Raw genomic sequence first — 22,842 nt, forward strand, 5'->3', positions numbered from 1 at the left:
CCAGCAAAGCTACTACAAGGTGGCCCTGCCAGCTGGAAGCTGACCCGAAACCCCAAACCTGATTTTTCTGCCCAGCGTTTCGGCTACTCAGGGCTCCTGTGAAGGTGACCCTACCAGGTGCCAGCTGCCCCGGGGCCTGGTCACTGGGCTTTGGATTCTCGGGCTGGTCCCTAAGACGTCCCCTTGGAAGGGGAGGGGGAGGCTCAGGGGCCGGTGGGAGGGGACCTTGGGGTGCTTGCAGCTCTGGCCACGATGCCCTTCACTGAAGCCGAGCACCTCCACCCCGCGGCCCCAGCACAAAGCAAGTACCGGCGGCCCCACACTTTCCTCTTTTGCTTGACGTGGAGGACAGGCATTGAGCCGCGGAGAGCACCCAGAAGGCCTTCCTGGCGGCTGTCTGGGAACTGTGAGAACAGGGTGCATGAAACCAGGTTGCGTGCTGTCAGGTGACCTAACCTCAGATCAAAGGAAACACGCGGGCAGTGCCCCGCTCTCCGACCGGGCCGGCCGGACCTGGATCCTGGGCTGGGAGGGGTGAGTGAGGGGACGAGGCTCTGCAGGCAGGGCCCAGCCGCCGAGTGACCCGCAGAGCCAGCTGGGGCGGAGGCGTGGCCCCCGGGGGACGGCTGCCTGCCCCCGATTCTGCCCCAGCTGCTGCCAGCCCCCAGGTCCCATTGCTCTAGGGCTGCCCTTAGGAGCGGGGACAGAGTGTCCCCTTTCCCTGTGTGGTCACAACAAGGCTTGTGTGCACACACACACGGACCATGTACCGCCATACACACATACGCAATACGTGTGTGCACCGTATCCTCCACAACCTGCCTACACGCCATACCGCGCGCACACGCACCCAGAGCTGTGCCCCGTGCACGGCCAGCCCGCAGCCTTCCTGGCCTGCCCCCAGCGCGGCACCTGGGGAGGAGGGCGGGCGCTGACAGCCCTGGGACATCCTGTGGCGCTGGAGCCCCACTGAGGCAGGCTCAGCTCAGTCTGTCCTGCCCCATGAGACTGGCTGCGACGTGTCCCCCGTGCCGGCTAACTGGAGCGACCCTCCGACAGCCCACGGCGGCAGAGATGGGGTCAAGTCAGAGCCGGAGGATGCCCCTCGGCCTCTGTCCTGGAGCGGTGCCCAAGCTTGGGGTCCTCAGTGCCCCCTGCCCACGAGGGAGGGAGAGGAGTTGGCTAAAATGCAGAGTCCTGGGAGGGTGGGCCTTGCCGCAGCACAGATCACCCCCTGCCACCTGCCCTGCCCTCGTCCCCTAGCTTTCTTCATCTCACTCATCCCCCTGCTGACCCTGGGCCCCAAGAAGGCCGGCCTCGCGCACATGGCTCTACGGCCGGGGCGGAGCAGTGCCCGGTGCATGGCAGGGGCTCAGGGGGACGTGGGGAGTGAATGGGTGAGTGGGCAACTCAGCCGTGGGGCTGGAGGTGGCCGCCAGCCAGGAAGCCTCTGGAGGCGCAGCCCTGGCCTGGACCCTGACCTCTTGGGGGCCGCACAGCCCTCCCTCCCCAGCCTCAGTTTCCCCCTGTGTTCGTGACGACCTCCGGGCTCCTCCCACGGCTGGCCTGGCATGGGTCTGGGGTGTCTAGGGGTCTTGGCAAAGTGCTGCTGAAGGAAGGTGAGTGTGGTGCTTCCAGAATATTCTGAGGCCTGGAGACAGCCCATGGGCCTGAAAAGCAGGAAGGCGGCCCCCCGGTCCACGCACGTCCAGGTAGACCCATCTGCCTGTGCGTCCAGGACCCCAGGGTGTGACAGGAGCATCCCGAGTGACCGAGGGGCAGGTCCTGGGGAGGGAGGGGGCTTTCCGTGGGGGGGGGGGCCTGGAGGGCAGCCGGGGAGCCAGTGACTGGGTCAGGCCCACTTCCCACCTTTGAGCAGAGGCCCTGGAGGCCCTTCGCCTTGTGCTTCCTACTCCCGTGTGCTGGCCCTGCCCCCCCGACCCCCCGCCAGCCCTCTGCCCTCATCCTGGGCCCTTCCTCACTGGAGCCCCAGCCCCACTTCACTGCACCTGGCTTCACTCCCCCAACCCAGCTCTCCCATCCTCCCCCAGGCCCCCCACCAGCTCCTTTGAGCTTTCGGGGAACTTGCAGCGACCCCTTGTTGTCTGGCCTCCCATTCATTGCAGCGTCCCTGTGCCAGGGCCAGGACCCCCAGGGCTGGCTCCCGCACAGCTCAGCCCCTGAAACCCCAGGTGCCTGGGGGGCTGCTTATCGTAATTTTTAAAATACAGAGACTTACACAAAAGTAAAGCACACAGTATCAAGACTGTATCCGCCAGCGGGCTCAACAATGACCAGTTCAGAGCAGGTTGGTTTGATCTCCACCCCAGCCATGCCCCTCCCTGCTGACTATTTCCAAGCAATTCCCCAAAGTCGCATCATCTATCCGGAGACACTTCAATCCATACGTACGGCGCGTGCGGCCTCTCGTTACCCTGCAGTTCAGCGCGTACAGAGAAGGCAGGACAAATGCTTGACTCTGTTCTTTTTCAACTTATTTTACTCCTTTTCAGAATAATGAGCCCTAGCCTCCGACAACGGGCCAGTGGAGACGTTTTAGTATCATTCTGAATGAATGGATAAAGATATCTGGTATGTTCTAATCCACACTGCTTTTTGCATGCAACAACTTTTCAGCAGACAGAGCTAGAGAGTATTCTTGTTTTACGAAAACAGCTGAGGAGTTTATGCTAATATTCCCAATTCAAATTTAAGGATTGATTTGCCCTTTGATTTTATATCTCTTTTCTCTTGTCCTGAAAATCCAGGTTCCTGAGGAATTTAACGTGATATATATATGACCCATATTACACGGATGTATCATTTCAAGGCAACAATACCGATATCAATGCTAATGATATGACTCTTTGGGTTCCTTTTGTCCTCTGTTAGTGATAATATTGATAACATTGTGAGCTGTACCAAAGCACGGTTCAGCTAACTGAGGGACGTCCTGGCTGTTTCTAGCCTTTTGCTAATACAAATAATGTCGTAACAAGTAGCCTCATGTGTATCTTATCTTCTATACTCCCCACGTATCTTTGGGCCAGTTCCTGGAAGTGGAACTAACGAGCCAGGCTAAATGATACGAGTGCTTTTCCCAATGCCACCAGGACCCCCTCCCCACTGACGATGTGCCAAGAACACCTGCTTTCCCTCGGCCCTGCCCATGGAAACTGCGGTCCAACGTCTGGATTTTCGCCAATCAGACAGGTGAGCGATGGTCTCTCTCAGTGTACTTTCAAATTTGCATTTTTCTTGTTGAGCATTTTTTCCTAAGTGTTAAGATCACGAATCCCTTGATCCGTGAGCTGTTCCTGCCTTTCGGCCGCTTGTCCGCAGGGTCGTCTATCATTTTCTTCTCAGTTTTAGATGTTCTTTATACACCAGTGCTATTAATCCTTTGCCCGTGCAAATTCTTGTTCCAGTTTGTCACTTGTCTGTTTTGTTGATTTCAGCTATTGTCTCTGGATTTCAGCCACAGCTGGAGACGGTCTCCCTACCTAGAGTTTGTTGAGAAACTCACCCATACTTTCTTGTAGAACCTATATGGCTTCATTTTAGCGTTTACATTGAAGCCTCTGATCCACTCGAAATTTATTCTTGTGTGTTGTGTGCAAGATGGATCAACGCTTTTCTTCTTTCTCCTTGATGCTCCAGTTGTGTGTCGGCACTGCCTACTAAAAGTTCTTCTTCCTCCTGCTGACTGGGGTGTGGATGTGCCGACACTTCATTCACGCGTGCCTTCATTCAGAAAGTATGGACTGAATGTCTGCAGGTGCCCTGGCTGTCCCCCAGGCCCTGCGGAGGTGGACTCCCCACCTTCTTCTGGCTTTCTGCCCATTTGTATCCTAAGTGATGCGCTTCCCAGCAAAGTTCCATTGTCTCAGCCGCCCTGAGTCTCCACAGTGCCTGGCACAGGTTGGGACCCACTTCATTCATTCTTTCTGCATATACCAACTGTGCCGGTTCTGTACAGGCACCATCCGAGGTGTGGGGAGTCAGGGGTGAAGGGCCGAGCTGCACTTGGTCCAACAACAAGAGCTGACTTTCTGATGAGGGAGTACGTGAAATAGATCAGCCCAGGGTGCTCAGTCAAGACCTGGGATGTGTCTCCTAGGTTATGGGTCCCTGAGGTGACAGGCAGTTATCCCCCTGCCCAGGGCAATGTCCTGAGAGAGGCCAGTTTTTTTTCTGCTCGACACCCTTTCTCCACCCTGATGTCAGGTCGTTGTGCAGGGACCCAAATGCCAGTGCAGGATAGGGGACCCGTGCAGTCCTTCTGACCACCTCTACATCACCCCTACCCAGGGAAACCTATGGGACACAGCATCAGCCCTGTCCAGAGGGTAAGGAGGACAAAGCCTCTCCCCTGACCTGCCCAGGCAGCCCCTCCTGCCGCGCCCCTCTCCAGACCCCCGAGGCATCGCCTCCAGGAACCCCCTCATCCTCCCCACGCACACGGCTCCCCATTGGGCCAGCCCTGACCGACGATGGCCCCGATGGCCCTGTCTGGCCTCCAGAGTCCGACGGCCCTATGGGTACCAACCCGACCACACGCTCTGCCCGCAGCACACGCGCTCGCTCGGGCGCGCGGATTGTTCGCGGGGCTAACCTCCATCCGCCTAACGTGCCCCGCCTTCCCCCTTCACTCCCACCCTCTTCTGAGTAACTCAGAGGGGATGAAGCGGCTGTCTGCGCCCCACCCCGTCCTCCTGCCCGGGCAGTTCGTGGTCCCTGCACCTGCTGACCCCGCGCCTTCCTTCCTGACTTGGCTGGGGGCTTCTTGCAGGCCTAGCAGGTGGGCTTGGGGAGGGCGAGCACGTGGGCGTAGGCGGGGCGGAGCGAGGAGCGCAGAGTGGGGCGGACCGAGCAGATGGGGCGGGCGGGGCCGAGAAGGTGAAGGCTAAAGGGGCGGACCCAACAGGTGGGCGCCGACGGGGGAGGGGCCGACCAAGCAGGTGAGCGCACTCGGGGCTCAGTCTGCCGCGCTCCGTGCGCCGACGTTGGTTGGGGGCGGGGCGTCCGGCCCGGGGCGGGGCTCGCCAACCCCCGGGACCCGCCCGCGGCCACCGCCCCCTCCCGGCCCCGCCCCCCACGCCCTGGCGGGGCGGGCAGCGGACCCGCGGCCCGGCTGGCAGCAGCGGCCGCCCGCACTGCGCCCCGGCGGCCGACTTCGCCGCAGCTTTTCGTGCCGCCGCCGCCCGGCCGGCCCCCGCGGGCCCTGCCTGGCCATGGCCGCGGCCACCTCCCCTCCCAGGGCCGAGAGAAAGCGCTGGGGCGGGGGCCGCCTGCCGGGCGCCCGGCGGGGCAGCGCGGGCCTGGCCAAGAAGTGCCCCTTCTCGCTGGAGCTGGCCGAGGGCGGCCCGGCGGGCGGCGCGCTCTACTCGCCCATCGCTCCGCCAGGCGCCCCGGGGCCCGCGTCCCCCACCGCGCCCGCCGCGCCCCCCGCCGCCGCCGACCTTGGCCCGCGGCCGCCGGTGAGCCTCGACCCGCGCGTCTCCATCTACAGCGCGCGCCGCCCGCTGCTCGCGCGCACTCACATCCAGGGCCGCGTCTACAACTTCCTGGAGCGCCCCACCGGCTGGAAGTGCTTCATCTACCACTTTGTCGTGTGAGTATCGCCGCCGGCGGGACTGGGAGCTTTCCGCGGGGCCGGGGAGGGCGTGGGGGGAGCGCTGTCCCTGTGCCACCTGCTGCCGCCCGAACCTGGTCGGAGCTGCGACTCAGATCAGCCGGGAGGTAAGGAAGGGGTTAATGGGAAAAACAGAAGCAGCGGGGAGCTTGTCTGTTGAAGTTCAGGGACGTGTGGGTCTGACCCCGTGGGGGTGGGAAGCTCCCCGCCGGCGCTGCCCAGGCATGAGTGGGGGGAGCCAGCTGGGAGGAGTGCGCTGCCCAAGCAGGCCCGCTCCTCCCTGGAGGGACGGTCCAGGTGTTAATCCTTCCGCGGGAGAACGGGGGCAGGGGAGAGAGTTCCCCGGGAGGGGCAGGGAGGCAAGAGAGGGCAGGGCCCAGTGCCCCCTCTGGTGCAGTAACATCTCAGACCCTCCCCGGTCCAGGCGGGCCCTGTGGGGCGTCTCCAGGGCAAGCGGAGCAGGGTTGCCCCACAGGGTGGCAGGCCTTGTGGTGTAGGCTGAGGTGTCAGCATGGCCGCGGGGAGTGCCCACGGCGCCGCAAGAACCCAACCAGGCTCTGGAAAGCCTGGGTTGAAGCAGAGGAGCCTGGAGGGGACACACAGGGTGGTGGGGAGGAGAGAGGTCGGGCCTCTGATTCCACTGGTCGATCAGAGGAAGCTGTGCGCCAGGCGAAAGCAGCGCCCTATAGGCAGCACCTGCCCCCGCTGCTTCCCAGGTGGCTCTGCTGCCAGCCGCCGCTGCGCGTGCCTGTGTGGGGCAGGGCGGGGCGCGCTGGGACGGGGCCACGTGGAGCCCTCCCCCACCGCTCGCGGCCCTGCTTCCCTGCTGCCTGGCCAGTGGGCTCTTGGTGTGGGGCCGGCCTCTGGCCCGTGAGCCTCGGCTTGGCCATCCCCGGGCTGACCTCGGAGGCTGCCCTGGGGGCTGCGCGGGTGACCTCCCTCTGGCTTCCCGTTGGTAGGGGCAGGTGCTCGTCCCTGCCCCCTTGGCAGGCCTAAGCTGGGAGAGACCTGGCTGGGGCGTGTCCAGGGCCCTCTTTTGTCCCACTCCGGTAGCCACCACCGGAGCCCAGGGAGCAGAGGGGCTGGCTTGGAGCACGGTCTCAGCAGGTGCGGCGAGGTGAGGCGGCATGACCTCAGTTCCTCACCTTTGCTCCTCTGAGCGCAGGTGGTACTAGGGTTGCTGCCCTCCCTGCGGAGGGGCAGTCCTTCCAGAGCAGGAGGGCAAGTGGTGGGGACAGTGTCCTCAAGCCTCTTCCCACCCCACCCCCCGAGTCCCCGCCTGCCGAGGTGTCAGAGGGAGCTTAGCTGTGGCCATGGCTGGTCTGCGGGAGAGGGTGGCTTGTCTTGGGGTTTGGGGGAATGTTTGCGTGCACTGAACCTGAGGGATCCTGACCTGGCCTGACTCCGGCTGTTCGAGCGCCCGGCCAACAGCTGGCTCGTGGGTGCTGCTGTGCACGTGGGCTGCCTGCCCCCCAGCCCTCACCTGCTGGACCCCAAGGTCCCGGAGGTGGCCAGGGGCGGGACGGACCCCACAGCTGGTCCTGGAGCAGACCCTGCCCAGCCGCCTCTCTGCCCTGGAACCCTATGTGCCAGGCTCTGGGCAGAGGGTCGCCAGGCAGTGCAGCAGTGCCTCCGCACCCCTAGGGCTGCCAAGGCGAGAGGGCTGCAGACACCCCACTGGTTCGCGTCCCGGGGTGGTGGGCCCGAGGGTGCGCGCGTTGCCCAGGCCCCCCGGGCGCTGCCGTGCCTGGTGGAGGAAGAAGGCTTGCTGCTCCCCGGAGGAAGTCTCTGCTTACACTTGTGTTTTCTTCCTGATTCTGATTGTTTAGCTCTCGGAAGTTGCTCAGCAGAGTCTGCCTTGCCCAGCCTCCCCAGGAGCTGTAGGGCAGGGGTGGCTTCTGGGGGCAGTAGCTGAGTGGCTTCCCCTCGGGGGCAGGAGCTGGGAATGGGGGCCCTCCAAGGGTGGCTTGGTGACCTTGGGTCAGTCTTTTCCCGCTCTCGTCCCTGTCTGTAAGAGGTGTGCCGCAGTCCTCTGTGCAGGGTGGGTCTGCAGGTGGACCCTGGCTAGGCAGGGGACGTGGCTTCCCTGGGGCCCGGGAAGGTGCCCCCTCACCTCCAGGAGGTTGGCAGGGCCCCAGACGCTCTCTGAATTGGCCAGTGTCTCCAGGGGACCTGGGCTCAAGCTGGGATCGCAGGGGCAACCTGTGACTGAGTGACCAGAGCCTGGCCGCAGCGCTGAGAAAAAGGGTGGACGGTGCCCACCCTGGCCCCGGTGTCGTTCTGAGAAGCGTCCGAGATGGTAGCAGAGAGAGAGCTCTGTCCTTGGTGAGGCAGATGGTGAAACGTGCGGGCTGATTGTTACGACTCAGGCTGAGCTCGGTTTCCGGCCTGGGAAGGATGAGCCCGGCCTTGAAGGGCTGGGGCCTGGGTGGGTGTGGGAGCCGCTGTCCTGCGGGCCCTGCAGGGCTGGGCACACTGTCCCAGGCGCAGCTGGGGAAGCAGGCCAGGATATCCTGTCCCCCTCCTGGTCGGGGAACCCCTGCTCTGGCCAAGAGGAGAGCGGCCCTTCCTGTGCGCGGCCGCCTGCCCCGTCTGCCGGGGTCAGGGGGCGGGAGGCTGCCCCCCCCCCCCCCGCCCGGCACTGCCCCTGGCCCCCAGCCCTCAGCTGAGGTTCTTCACATCCCCACCGTGTGGCGGCCCCCACTCTGGCTGAGGGCGAGGAAGGCCTGGCCTCCATGCTGATGGGCCTTGGCCGGGGTTGTCTGGTTGGGGAGATGCCTGGACTGGAGAGGGGCCCGGGGACCCCGTAGCAGCCCGCCCTGGCCACTGGGCTGGGCCTCCACAGCCTCCGTCTGTAGAGGCCAGGGTGGAGGCTGCCCCCAGCTTCCGCGTCCCTCCTGCCAGGTGGGGGGCTTCCAGTCACAGGAGCCTGGAGGAACCCCCTCCTCCCTCCTTGTCCCTCTCTCTTCTCTCTCCCTCTTCCCCCCGACCTCTCAGGAGCTGCAGGGTGACACATGCAGACTCCTGTCTTCTTCCAACTGCTCCCACCCACGCAGCCTGGCACAAGCCCGTGTGCCTCAGTTTCCTCATGCGGGGACAGGTGCGCCTCGCCCCCTCCGTGCGCACCCCCGCTGGTTGGGAGAGGCTTGGAGGTTGTGGGGGGCCGTGGGGAGGTTTGGGGGAGGGCCCCGGAGTGCGTCCTGTCCCTGCCCTCCCGCCACCCCGCCTTCCCCAGGCTCCCGAGGACCTTGCGGTGGCTCTGGCGGCACCTTCAAGCGGGTGTTAATCATTGATGACGCTGGCAGCATTCCCTGGCGGTTTGCTGGGCCGAGCCCGCCCGCCTTTCTGAAAGTGGAGGCCAGTTCCCTGGTTGCATCCCCCCACCCTGGCCCCTGGTGCCCGTCCCACCCCAGGCAAACCCGCCCAGAAGGGGAGCTGGTCAGGGAGGGCGGAGGGGGCCAGGCTCTGGTCTCCCCACCGTCCCCTTTGAGACGCCCCCAGTTCCCAGTGGAGCTGGGGGAATTCCTTCTGGACCTTCTCCCTGTGTCACCTTCTCCAGGGCCTGGTCCTCTGGTCTCCCCCGGCTGTCTAGAGACCCCTCACTACTGCCCCAGACCCAGCCCGCTGCGTGTTGAGCGCCTCATCGTGGTCCGGCACTAGTTGGGGGACCACAGGTGTCCCTTATGCCGGGGCCACCAGCTGGGGAGGGGGGGGCCCGGGAGACCTTGAGGCTCCAAGGGAGGTGGTGGGAGGGGAGGGATGGTCCAGGGGCTGGGAGCGGGGCCAGCGAGTGACTGGGTGGGCAGGGCCAGCGAGCGCCAAGGTCTGGGGCCTGGAGGCCGCCTGGCGCGGGATGCGGAGTGAGCCAGGCTGTGTGGGAGCTCGGCCCTGGGCAGCGTCCAGGCTTCGTGCCCCAGCGTCGCCCCGTGGCGGGGCCGCCTCCCCGAGTCCGCATCCCCTCCTCTGTGGCAGGCGTGGTGGGTGTGGCACCTGCCGGCAGGCTTGCTCGGGTGGGAGGGGATGCTCGCCTGTGCCTGGTTCTGAATCGCCGGCTCCCCTTGGGCTCGGTGCCCGTGGCCTCCGCTGGCACCCGTGGGGGTACCCAGGGCCGCAGGGGTGGGAGGAGCCCATTTGCACTCACAGCCCCCACGCCCTGGGACCTTCCCGCAGCAGGGTCTCGTGGGGCTGGGGCGGGGGCTTTGTCCCGGGGAGGCAGACACGGGAGCAGCTGAGGCCGGCCTGGAGCCCCGCGCCCCCCGGGGGGTCCCGGCTCCGCCCGGGGTGTCCGATTCCGATGCCCCGGCTTCTGAAGGTGTCAGGGGCTCGGGCTCGTCCTCCTCCTGCAGAAGCCGGTTCCCAGGTTGGCTCTTCTGGTGTGAACGGGGCTTTGCAGGCCGGTGTGTCCTGGGAAGCTGCTGAAAGGCAGGTGCGTCCGGTGGGTTAGGAGCCCGCGTCCTGGTTTCTCACCAGCGCCTGGTGCCGTGCGCGGAATGGGGTGGTGCTCCTGAGGGGGGCCCTGGGCTGAGCCCTCCCTGCCTCCTGGTCTGGGCCATGGACCCAGGTAAACTTTGAGGCCCTTCTCAGACCGATGTTCTAAACCAGCTTTCAGCTCGCGTGGCATTTCTCGTGGCTCAAGGCCCTGCCCACGGGTGAGATGGACGGGCTGGGACGGTGTCACGTGTGGCTCCTGTGAGGTGGAGACGGTGTCCGAGGACGCCAGTGTGCGGGGAGAAGGTGCTGGGCCTGGAGGAACGGGGGCCGCGAACCTGAGGCCAGACGAGGGGTTCACTTGCTGCTGGGAAACGCCACGGACGCTCGCGGGTGCTGCTTGGTGCCTGGGCTCTGCTGCGGGGGGAAGAATGAAGAGGACCTTTGTCACCTGGACCCTTCACCTCGGACTGTGTGGATCCAGGCCTGGACGGGGGCTCCAGCGGGCCGGCTTCACTCTCCCTGGGGAGGCACCTTGGAGCAAGGGGCAGAGCTTGGAGGCGGCCCGGGGTCCCCGGGGCAGGTTGGGTGACTGTCTGCACTCCCTCCTGGAGGGCAGAGAGGGCCCTGACTTTCCCTCCAGAGGTTCCCTGAGTGCCGGGACAGCCTCACATCTCACGGAAGGTGGGGTGGTGGTTGGCAAGGGGTGGGGCCCCAGCTCTGCTGTTGGGCAGGGTGACCGCCTGTGACGCCATGTGCCATTTTTACACGTGGCTTCTGTGATGGGACTTGGCCTCGCGATGGCCAGGTGACCCCAGGTCCCTTCTCTGAGCCCACGTGGGCACTAGCTGGGGTGAGGGTACTGGGGCAGAGGGGCAGCCTGGCTCTCCCCCAGGCCCTGGTGGAAGACGGAGAGGGACGGGCCGGTGCTGTGTGCAAATCCTAGGCCCAGAGAGGGGAGGTGACGTGCCCATGGCCGCACAGCTGGGCATGCTCCAGGCTGCCCACCTCTGAAGCCCGTCGCTGCTTCCGATGGTGGGGCCAGAATCCGGGTAGGCCTGATGGCGTCTTGTCCACGTGACTCCCTCCCACCCTGGGTAGGGGTTGTAATGCTGACCCTGGGGTGGCTTGGCCACGTGAGGAGTGGATGCTGCCACCATTTGTCAGGGTAGGGGAGGGGAGGAGGAAGCTGCCTCCTGAGGGCAGTACGTGAGCCCAGAGAGGGCGTCCCTGGACGTGCCATGGGGCACTGGCTCTCCACTCCTGGGGCTGCTACCCTGTGGGTGAGTGACTAGCCTTTGGAGGCCTTTGATCTGGCTGCTTTAGGCCTCTTCCCTAAAGCCCTGCTGCCAGAACCACAGGCTGAGGCTCAGCTCGGAGCCCTCCTCCTCCAGGAAGCCTTCCCATGTTGCCCCAGGCAGAGCCATGCCTTCTTTCTTTGCCGTCCCCTTGACCTGGTGCTCGGAGCCCCCATGGTGGCTCAGTCACCCTGGTGCTGTGTGGGGTATTAGTGTGTGCTGGTCTCAGTGCTCTTGGGCGTTAGAGGGTCCGAGTGGGTGGGCAGGGCCAGCCTGTACCTAGCAGGGATAGGCGCTCGGGACAGGGTCACCTGGTGCCTGGCCTTGGTAGCCCAGGGCCCCCCCCCCAACCCCCCGCCCCGAGCCTGGGCCGTGGCGGTCAGCCTGCTGCTGGGCAGCTCCGAGCCCCACAGGCAGGCTGGGCCTGATGACATCGTCTGTGGGTATTTTTATCCAGTGACATTCCTGAGCTTGGGCGGCGGGTGAGCTCAGAAAGTGGTGGGCAGAGGCCGCTGGGACCCTCCCATGGCTACGGGAGAGTGCTGTAGGCCCCTGTGTGTTTGAGGGCGGGGGCTTTTCGGAGCCCTTTCCCCCAGAACTTCTCCATCTTCACAGTAGCCCTGGCCGGGTGGGGGTGCAGATCCTCACTGCCCGGGTGAAGAACCTGCAAAGGGAGTGTGTCCTGAGGAGGTGCCTGAACCTCCGTGCAGAGCGCGGTCCCCACTGAAGGATGGACGCGTGGCCCAAGGAGGCGGCACTGCCGTTGCCCCTGGCGGGCTCAGCACAGGCGGACCGAGCCGTGGTCCCAGGCGCTCCACGGGGGGTGTTGGCTCCACCCGTCAGAGCAGGACTCTCCGAACACCCCCCCCCCCATCTGCAGGTGCCGTTCTGCCTTGCAGGGGCTGGGGCAGCGGACGCCAGGGCCCGCCCCGCCCACTCTCGGGCTCTGGGCCTGCTCCCCGCTCCCCTTCTCTGCTCAGTGACTTGTGGGTGGGGAAGCAGGCCCAGCCCCTGGGCTCGTGCCACCCCCGGAAAGCTGCTCGGCTTCTGCCTGGATGTCTTACGACGCTGATGTTCCCGGCGTCGTGCCTGGTGTGTGCCCGCTGGCCCTTACCCCCCCCGCAGAGGCTCCCTCCGCCGCATCCATGAGGCGCCCGACGGCCACCCCCTTCAGACTTCCCGAAACGCTGGCCTCATGCCTGCCGCTCACCTCGGGCGCCCTCCCGGCTGCCCCCACCCACCGGGTGCCAGTTCACTGGGGAGCAGGGGCTGTGGGCGTCCCCCTGTGTCTCTCAAGGGTGGGCTCCCTTCTCTGCTTCCTCTGAAAACCATGCCCTCGGGCGGTTCCTCCACATTTTCCTGCCGAATTTGCTGCGGAGTGCCGTGCGGAGATCTAGAGAAAGTCAGAAAAAGCGGAGAGTCCCCACCCTGCCCCCGAGTCCGTTCAGCCCTGGAACGCTCCGCTGTGTGGAGATAGATGCCTGGCCACACGGGGACCCCACTTCACCCCACCCCGGTCTGGGCCAGGGGCAGCCTCCTTCACTGCCAGGCCGATCGTAACCCTTCCATTTGGGAGGGGCCCGCAGAAGGAGCCCTGACCCAGAGGGACAGGCCCCTGCCTCCCAGAGGGCCCCACCCGGCAGAGGGAGCAGGTGGGGGTCCCCGGGGCACCCAGAAGAGCTTCGGGTGGTGCCTGCGCAGCCCCGGAACCACGTGCTCGGAACGTGTCAGCTTGGTGGGTCACGTGGTCTGGGTTTCTGTCCCAAGACATCCGCAGCTGGTGTCTCGCAAAAGTCACATCTGTGCTCTTGGCCGGGACGGCTCAGCATGTTGGCTGCTAAAAGCATCGTGGCACTGACATGTGGACAAGCAATAGGACAGAATAAAAGATCCACGTACAGACGCCATTGCGAATGAACGTTTAGCCAACATATAGGCAGCATCTTCACCCAATGGGGAGAAGTTGGGGGGTTTCTAATAGGTGACGCTTCAGGAAGAGCAGGTGAGGCTGGACCCGCTCCTCGCACCGCACGCTGGGATGGATGGACCCCACGTGGTCGGAAAACCACTCAAGCCCCGCAGGGAGGCTCGGGGGACCCTCTGCAGTGCGAGGGCGAGAGGGTGGGGAGGCTTCTCTGTGACTCCAAAGCCAGTGCGTTCAGGAAGGGGCTGTATGAGAAAGAAGAGGTTTTTGCGTGATGCCACCATCTGGTGGGCAGTAAAGAGGCCGGTGGAAATCCGGGGAGAGACTGTGGCACACGCGCCGGGTTAATAGCTCTAAGATAGGAAGCGTTTCCGAAAACAGAGAAGAAAAAACCCAGTGACCCCACAGAAGACAAGCAAGAGCTGTGAGCAGAGCACTTTTCACAGGAAAAGTGGCTGGCGAGGTAGCCCTTAAACGTGTGAGAAGGTGCCGACCCACTCGCTCTCAGAGACGCGCAGACACGGGCTTCGCTGAGGTCCCACCAGGCTGGCAGAAATCCAGAAGCCTTTATAGGCACATGTGGCTGGTGGCCGCCGAGGCTCTGGGGCAGCAGCGGTCGTGTTGCTGGAGGGTCTGCAACATGGTAGAATCCGTGGGGAGGGGGATGAGGCAACGTCTGGCACGGTTATGCCTGCCTGTACCCTCGGGCCCAGCAGTCCCACTTCCAGGGACCTATCTTGAAGAGATTGGCAAAAAAAAAAAAAAAAAAAGGGAGTACACCTGCGCAAGGCTGATTGTTAAGGCGTTCTTTGGAAAAGCGGAAGATGGAGAACTCAGATGCCAGCCGGTAGGAAGCAGGTTGGGTCGGCTGCGTGCAGAATATCGTGCAGGTGTGGAAAAGGGACAGTGCAGTCTTCACGTGCTTTTGTGGAGTGATTACCAGGAAGTATTTTTACGTGGAAAAAACCCCACCACACACACACAGTGGATAAAAGTATAACAAGCTGCTGCCCCTTTAATTAAAGGGTACACTAATATAGATACACTTACTTTATATTAGGAAACAAAGCAGTAGAAGGATAAACCGAAACTTATAAAAAGTTACCTCTGGGTAGGGGGACATGACAGAACCCAAATGTCTCTGAGGATGATGAGATAGTTTTATAGATTTGACTTTGGAACCTTGTAAATACTTCCCGTAACTTTAAATATAAAAGCAACTCCTGATATCATAAATCCCTAAATAAATCTTAACGAGAAAAAATCCTTCAAAACCAAAATGAAACAGATGACCCTAAGTTTGCACTGGGGTGGAATAATCCCCAGAAAGACCTTATCTCGGGGGACCTGTTGCCGGTGGGTTCAGAACGAGTAGAGCTAGGTGTGTGCGTGTGCGCTGTTTTTAGTCATGGTGTCACGGTTGTGATGGTATTTCTTTTATTATTCTAAGGCCCTCGCGTGGGAATCATGGGGTGAGGCTACTGAGGAATTCTGTTGGTGTCGCTGAGAGCTGGGATATTGAGCACAGACGGAGCCGATGAAACTTAGGTGATGCTAAGCGAAACCCTTCAGCCTGCATTTGGTGAGCAAGCGTCAGCATGTGTTCACGATGATTTTGTTTAAAAACCGCTTCTCTGTTTACATGAAAGGGCTAGAAAGAAGGGCTGGCTCGTTGCTACGAGCATCCCTGGCCCCCAGGTTGTGGCCCCCAGGTGCCCTTTCCCCGGAGGGAAACCAGGGGTCCCGGAGAAACGTCTGCATCCAGGTCTGGGGCAGGAAACACACAAGCTGAGCCTGGACCATCGCGCCGCATGGGAAAACAGGAGCGGCATCAAGGCCCCTGGGGCCACGTCTCAAGGACTTGGAGTCAGCTGAAGGATGTGCCCACTGGCTGCATCACGATAAGTTGAGAGTAAGGCCGTCCTCAGTGGACTGATGGCCTCACGAGCTGCACCCTGCATCCATTTGTGGGCCAAACCAGTGGCCGCCTTTGGAGGGTAGTAGGGAGGCCGCTGGTTATTTTGAACCCCGGCAAGTAAAGGGAGAAGACACAGCCCGGGTCCTGCTTCCCCACATGCAGCTGCACCTCAGGGAAACCACACAGCCGGTGAGGTCCTGCCTCTGGGATCCCGGCTGATGCCTGACCAGGCGACTCTGGGGCTGAAGCGTCGCCGTGGCCTCCTGCTGGGGTCGTGGGTTCGGCTTTGAGTCTCACGGCTGCTGAGGTCTCCAAAGCAGAGATGGCCAGACACCCTGCGCCTCTGGAATTTTTGGCACAGAGACCATAATAAATCAGTTACTTGCAGACTCATATCAAAACCCTATCAGTGAGTGGCAGTGAAAGGACTCCCACTCATTCTGCATGATGGTGAGTTGTATAGTGGTTTCGTTATATATTACAATGTAATAATAATAGAAATAAAGTGCACGATAAATGTAACGTGCTTGAGTCATCCCGAAAACACCTCCACCTTGCCACCCCCAGGTCCGTGGACAAATCGTCTTCCATGAAACCGGTCCCTGGTGGCAAAAAGTTTGGGGACCGCTGACCTACAGGACAAGAGGCCTGATTTCTTCAATGAATAAATGAGCAAGAAATTTAAAAAAAAAAGAGGGTGTGGGAACATATAGATTGAAAGAGTCCATAAGAAGCATTTAGGGATCGGTTGTGACATGACCTTAGGTCATGATTAAACACATCGAAAAAGCCTTGTTTCCAGTCACCTAGTTCAGGGACACTGCCTTTTTGCCACGAGTGTCGCTGGCCTGTGGCTGTGCCGTCCTGATGTTTCATCCACAGGGTCTGAGTGGTTCCTTCCCTTTCTAGGCAGGGACAGGGACTTCAGGGGTCCCAGGGGTGGTGGAGCAGCCTGGTTAGACCCAGCTCCCTGACTCCCCGAGGCCCCTCGGCCATAAGATGGAGGATGGAGGAGATAGGAGGTCCTGCCTCTGCAGTTGGGGGGAGGGCCGTCTCTCTCGGGGGAGCTCTTGCTCCCAGGTGTGGGGCGTTCTGGTTTCTTGTTTGGGGGCCTTGGCATCCTGTCCACTGGCTGGGCTGAGGCCCTGAGCCCCTTCCTGTGGACGGGAGCCCTGCTGCCGGAGGGAGGCCCTGTTCCTCCATGCTGCTTCCCAGCCCCTGACTCCAAGCTTCCCAAGTCTCAGGAATTTGAGGCCTGTGGTTGCTGTGGAATAAGGGGAGGGTCTGGGACCCCTGGGCCAGCGCAGGGCACCGTGTGGAGTAGGTGCCCCCGGGGGGTGGGTGGATGGACAGACAGATGTAGAGATGGATGGTGGATGGACAGGTGGACAGGTGGCTGGATGGCTCCACGCTGGTCCCAGCACCCACCAGGTGTACCGGTCAGCCGTCTGCTGTCCTGAGAGGGGCGTTCTGGACATGGTCTGTAGGCGGTGTGGCTTTGGCCACACTTGTCCCCAGTGTGGTTGGGTGGACCGGCTGTCGGGCCAACCTAGCCAAAGCCCAAGACCTGGAAAGTGGCAGAGTGTCCTCGGCGGGGAGACCTAGCCCTGCCGTCTTCCTGGGGTTCCCAGACCCAAAGGCCGTCTCTGTGGGCATTGGTTTGGGAAGCCATGGGAGCCGTCTGTGGCCTGGATTCTGGGTAAATGGGGGTGTGGGTGGGTCGCCATGCTGTCCCTGGGGCTGCCCGGCTGCCGTGTGTGAAGTGGACGTGAGCATGGCTGGCCGGCGGGGCCAGTGCCCGGGCTGCGCTCTCTGGGGCTGAGTCTCAGTTCCCCTCCTCCCTCTGTCTAGTCTCGTCGTGGACCTTGCGCCGGCCCTGTGGGCTCCCAGGGAGGGCCTCAGTTTCTAGGCTGTGCACACGGAGCCGTGTGCAGTGTCGGCTCCGGTTGGGGTGGCAGCCCTCATGGCCCGCCCCACCACATCCCCTGGAGACCCCGCCGTCACCGCACGTGGCCGTCCTGTGGGTGCTGCCTGCTCGCCTCCCATGTGCCCCAGGGGTAAGGGTGACCCCAATGAGAATCAGACCGCTCGGGGAGGCCGGACGGTGGTGAGGGACCTGGTGGGGCGGGCAGGAGGCCGGGAGTCCCGGTTTCTGCCGAGCACGGCCAGCAGCCGTGTGGGGTCCTAGGGGCGAGGGTCCCAGCCTGGTTTGAGACCCTCGAGCTGCTGAGTGGGGGGGAGGGGAGGGGGGAGGGGGAGGGGGGAGGGGGAGGGGAGGGGGAGGGGGAGGGGAGGGGAGGGGAGGGGAGGAGGGAGGGGTGGGGGAGGGTGGGGAGGGAGGGGGTGGGGGAGGGTGGGGAGGGAGGGGATCAGGGCAGATTCCAGGAGGCCCCAGTTTGCGTGTGATCAGAGTGGGGAGTCCCGACACATGGCTGTACTCCTGGCCTGTCCCTGACCTGCCGTGTGCCCTGGGGTGACTGTGTGACCCCCTGTGTCCCTGGAGAGGCCCATCCCTACCCCACCGGGCTGAGGATAAAACAGGAGATGGGGCGGGCGAGAAGCCCCCAGAGGTGGAGGCCGCTTTCTGTCCTCCCCCGTCTGGCCCCCTGGATCGGGGCCCAAGGTCCCGCGTGCAGCTTGGCGGGGGTGTGGGCGCCTCCCGGGCAGCGCTGGAACGTTCTGGCTGCCCTTGGCACGAGGGGGAGGGGCGAGGCTGGGGGCTCTGCGGGCCTGGCTGGCCTCGTCCCCAGGACAGGCCCCACCTCCGTGCTCTTATCAAGGTCTCTGGCGGACGGCCCGCCACCTCCGAGTCACGCCGCCCCGGGGTGTCCATGGGCCTTTCCAGCCTCTTCGGGCAGGCGGGCCTCTGGGGCGGGCTCCCCGTGCCCTGTGATGGGGTGACTCGCTCAGGGACGGTGGAGACCGTGGGGCTGAGGTCTGAGCACGTTGGGAAGACTCGAGGCTCCGAGCAGCAGCCCCCCACTTCCCGAGACTCCAGGAGGTTGCCCGGGAGGGCGTCAGCCCCGCGGCAGCTGGCCGGGCCCCTGGCTGCGCCCAGTCGCTCCGGGGTCCATCCCCACGGGACCACCTCCCCAGGAATTGCTCGGCAAACTCACCACGGGGAAGGTGGGAGCCAGCCCCCTGGGGGCTGCCCGTTGGGCATGGGGTTTGGTTTAACAAAAGGGGGCCCAGGACAAAGGGCCCTGTCTTTCCAGCAGGCAGCGCTGTTGAAAGGACGGCACGAGGCAGAGTGGGGTCAGGACGCTGGGGGACACTTTGGGACAAGTACAGCCTGGACGGGGTGTGACAGGAAGGCGGTGCCCCTGGCAGCAGGCGGCAGGCCGCACGCTCACCGGGGCCCAAACGCAAGGCCGTGCAGGTGGCGGACTGTCCGAAAGTGGACGCTGAGGGGTTCCTGGTGGTCAGCGCTGGGTGTGGGTTCTGGGTTGCAATTTTTAAACTTTTGCTTCCCTGAATTTTCTACTTTGAAAATACTGGTCGTTTAAGGAAATAATAAAGCGCCGTTTTTATTAAGATGAGCAGCAAGGACGCCCCAGGAGGGTCCCGGGGCCCCTGGTCCTTCTTGCGGCTGAGAATCCTCAGTGGGTTGAGCACCGTGTGGCACCAGGGGGGAATCACGGGGGCGCGTGCCTGGCGGGGTCTGGCACTGCCTCCACATCGGGCCGGGGCAGGCCTGGCTCCCAGGTCCTGCCCTTGGGGAGACAGCGGGGTGGGAGTTGCCAGGGTGGGCAGGGCTGCCGTGTAGGGGACCCCAGCTTTTCTCACGGGATCATGATTGCACGGCCCATGTCGGGGTCCCACTCGGCCCAGGTCTGGGGTGACGTGGAGGGCAGACCTCGGGGGGGTCCTGCGCAGAGACAAAAGGAACCAGCCGTCGGGGCGGAAGTCCCTTCAGAGGCCTCGGGCCTGGGGAAGGAAGGGCATCCTTGGGGCCTGGACAGCAGGCTCACGGCGCCGCTGTGGCCTGACCCACGTGCCCGGCCCGGGAGCCTGGCTGCCCATCCAGGAGGGAGGCCCTCGCTGCAGCCGCAGCCCTTGGGGCGGTTCCCTGTGACGGTGGCCGGCTGCCCTCTGCCCAGCCATGTGGCCTGAGACCGCTGGTTCCGCCATGCCAGGCCAGTCGTGGGGTCTGAGCAGGAGGGAGTCACACCCACCGTGGCGGGGGCACCTGATGGCCCCGCAGCTTGTCAAAGTGGGTGGAGGCCCAAAGGGGACAGACACAGGGTCACATCACTGGTGGGGGGCAGGGCTGGTGTCGGACCCCTTCCCAGGACTGTCCCTTGCTTCCTGAGTTGCTCTGTGCACCCCCCAGCCTGTGCTGGCCGCTCACCCTGGTCCTGCCCACCCCAGGGATCCTGCCCTGAGGGGAGGGGGGCCTGCTGGGTGTTCGCGTGGCTGCTAGGGCCGCTTTGCCTGCTGGTGGCCGGAGCGGGCGTCCTCCTTCCTGGATGTCCCCAGGGTGTCTGGGCCTGGCGCTGTGCGCAGTGTGGCCCAGCCTGACGGGGCCGGCTGGCCTTGGTGCTCTGCCTCCCACATCGCGCTGCTCCTGGGGCACTCCCGGCCAGGAGCTTCTGGGGTGGGGGGCTTGAAGGGGTGGCTTCCGGTGGCCCTGCAGCCCGACGCTTGCTTTGTGGGACAGGGCGTGTGCCGTCGGGCCCCGAGCCTGGGCAGCCCCCGCGGGACGGGCCGGCCCGTCTGCCCACCAGCAGCGCTTCCGGAGCGGGAAGGTCGTCCTGGGCTTGACGGGCCTTGGCGGGAGCTGAGCCTCCCCGGCTGGTTCTGGATTTGGGCGGTTCCTGGCAGCACCTGCCTGGCTGGTAACACGACCCGTCCTTCCTAGGGAGCTGGGTGACCACACCAGCGTTGCCTCCCCGGGGTGGGGACTGGACGTGTGGGCACCGCTCCCTCCAGTCCTGGGCTGGGGCTGAGACCGCGGGTTGCCCCAGGGGACTCAGGAACTAGTTGGTGAGGCCTCTGCTCGGGACGTGTTGCCAGTGAGGCCGGACGGTGACCTTCCTTGTGGAGGAGGTGCAGACACACTGTGGCCCTGGGGGGCACCAGGCCCCGGTGGGAGAAGGGGCCTCCGAAGGCCAGGGGACGCCTTGGCCGAGCTCCGGCCTGGACGGCCGCGTGTCGGTGAGGAGGCCCCCGCCCAGGCCTGTCCCTGGCACACCTTCCACTTTGCAGGAGCTCAGTGGGGGCTTGCAGCGCGCGAGTCCTGGAGGAAAGGGGGCACCAGGCTCCTCTCCGGTCCTGGGGCCTCTGTCCTCAGAGGGGTGAGGGGCTGGCAGTGTTGCCGTCCCCTGGGCTTGTCCTGGAGTGTTGGTCAGGGTGGCACTGTGGATGTCTGCCTGGCCTCGGGGCTTGGTCTCTGGTGTCAGCCTCGCCCCAGGGAACATGACCCAGACCCGGAGGCTGGAAAGCCCTTTGGGAGCTGCTGCTGGCAGGCCCTGCCTGTGGCCGGGTGCTGCCTGGAGGGGGAGGGCGGGGCGGGGTGGGGGGTGGGGGGAAGCGTTCCTGCCTCTAGGGCAGCCGGCGGGGGAGGGGGGGCTGTGCTCTGTGCCCGCCCGGGTTTGGCGTGCCGGGCGGCTTAACCTCACAAGGCCTCAGCTGTCTTATCTGGATCTGCGATTGTGATAGCTTTCGGTTTATAGAGCAGGTTCCTCCGCCCCACCCCCCCACTGCCAGCGCTCCTGACATTTTTATCTGGATCATTCCCTGGGGGGAGGGGCAGCCTGTGCTCTGTAGGGGGTCAGCAGCATCCCTGACCTCGGCATCCACTGGATGCCAGTAGCATCGTCCGTCCCGAGCTCTGACAATAAAAGCATCTCCAAACATTGCCCCGTGTCCCTGGGGGGGCAGAGTGCTGGGTTCCGGGCAGGTGGACGCCGCGTGCAGCCCTGCCGCGTGCACGGTGCCGTCGTGGCGGGAGGGTGGTGGTCTGCTTGAAGGGTGGGCCCAGTCCACAGTCAGCTGAGCCAGCGGGCCCGTTCCCCTGGTCCCACGGGGTCCTTGCCTTCTGGTGCGGGGAGCAGACCCGGGAGAGGCCCTTGGTGCTGATGAAGAGCAGAGCTGGGAGGGGACGGGGCCGCCCCGGGGCTCTCAGCCCCATGGGGACAGCTGGCCACGGGCTGCGCGCTCTCAGCGTGGTGTCCCGCTCGGGATTTAGGGACATACATCCAAGCCAGACCCTGGGACATCCTGAGATGACGCTACGGTCCTTGGCTGGTTGGGGTGGGGTCGGCATCCACGCTGAGGCCCACGAGCCACCCCGACCCTGGAAAGGACTCGGTCTTCAGCCCCTGCCCGCCCTCGAGGTGCCCCGGAAAGGACTCGGTCTTCAGCCCCTGCCCGCCCTCTAGGTGCCCCACGTGTGCCTTGGGCCTGGGCCTGAGCCCGGGCCTCCCTGCAGCCCCCAGCCCCCTCCCTCTTTGGTGTTCTGGGTCTGCAGTGCTGTGTGATTTGGGTCCCAACTCAGCTGAGGCCTCGCCCCACAGCCGCTCCCCTGGGGGACTGGCCTGTGCCCTGGGAGTGCCCAGTGGGCAAGTGAGGCCCGGTGGACCCACCCTGCCACCCTGTCCCTCCTGCCCCGGCCGTACCCTTTGCACTTGACCAGCCCAGACGCCGTGACCCACCTGTGCCCTCTGCAGCCAGCCTCCCAGGCTCCCAGAGGGGCTGAGGGTCCCTGCTGGTCGCTCTGGGCAGGTCGGGGTGATAGTGCCAGGCCTCTGCTGCCCCCACCCGGTCCCTGCACTGCTCGTGCACCCCGAGGGCCCCCCCCACACCCTCCCAGGGCCGGTACTGAGCAGGGCCCGGTGTAGCCAGGGGTCTTCCCGGGCCGCCACGGGACCCTGTGCACACTGCAGGGGGCCAGGTGGGGCTGGAGCCTGAGGGAGGGGCTCTCAGAGGCGGCAGGAGGCGAGAGGGTCCAAGCTGTGACCAGAGAGCTGGGCAGGGCTGCTCGGCTGGCCCGGGGTCGTGGGCAGTGAGTTTGCCCCCCGCCGCGGCTCCTGGGGTGAGGCTGAGCTGTGGACGCCCTCGGGTCAGGTGGGAGGCGGGTGCTGACTGCGTCTGCCCCGTCCCCTCGTCCCTGGATGGGTGCGGGCGGGACACAGTCCCCTGGCCTGGCCCGGCTCCTGCAGGGGAGGTGGTGTGGCCATGGGGTCAGCCAAGAAGCCCTGGAGGAGGGCAGACACCACGTCAGGAAGTGGCCTCGCAGAGGCCGTTGAGACGACATCAGGGTGCAGCGGGGGGTGGGGAGGCCGGCCTCGCACCGGGTTGCCGCGGGCCCCGCCTCAGAGCCGCTCCTTCCAGAGCAGCTTTATTGAGATGTAACTGACACCGATCAGCTGCTCTGAAGCGCACAGCTGGAGCAACCTCGACGTGTGCAGGTGCCCGTGAAACCACCGTCAGCAGTGTGGGCACATCCGTCACCGCCCAGAATGTCCTCGTGTCCCTTTGTGAGCCCTCCTTCCTGCCCCCGCCCCCGCCACCAGGCCACCACCCATCTGCCTCCCGTCTCGGCAGGTGGGTTTGCGGTTGGTGGGATTTGCTGAGAGTGGGGTCCAGCTGCCAGCGCTCCGCCCGGCTGCTTCACTCCCCATCCTCTGAGCTCCAT

At 64.3% G+C, this 22,842-nt stretch overlaps 1 protein-coding gene across 3 annotated transcripts in view; it reads left to right on the top strand.

Moving 5' to 3' along the window:
- Positions 1-5,121: 5,121 nt before the first annotated feature.
- The window catches only part of KCNQ1 (potassium voltage-gated channel subfamily Q member 1), a 345,186-nt gene continuing 327,465 nt past the window's right edge, over positions 5,122-22,842 (top strand). For 2 of the 3 annotated variants that reach the window (XR_004475853.2, XM_049714016.1), the window contains exon 1: positions 5,122-5,614. Coding sequence is in view for 2 of the 3 variants with exons in the window: in XM_049714016.1 (XP_049569973.1) it covers positions 5,235-5,614 (380 nt within the window). In the remaining variant the exon portion in view is untranslated. The remainder of the gene's footprint in view (positions 5,615-22,842) is intronic. The other variant, XM_049714017.1, reaches the window with a different exon arrangement.

The sequence above is a fragment of the Orcinus orca genome, chromosome 8, assembly GCF_937001465.1.
Source record: "Orcinus orca chromosome 8, mOrcOrc1.1, whole genome shotgun sequence".
Classification (NCBI taxonomy): domain Eukaryota; kingdom Metazoa; phylum Chordata; class Mammalia; order Artiodactyla; family Delphinidae; genus Orcinus; species Orcinus orca.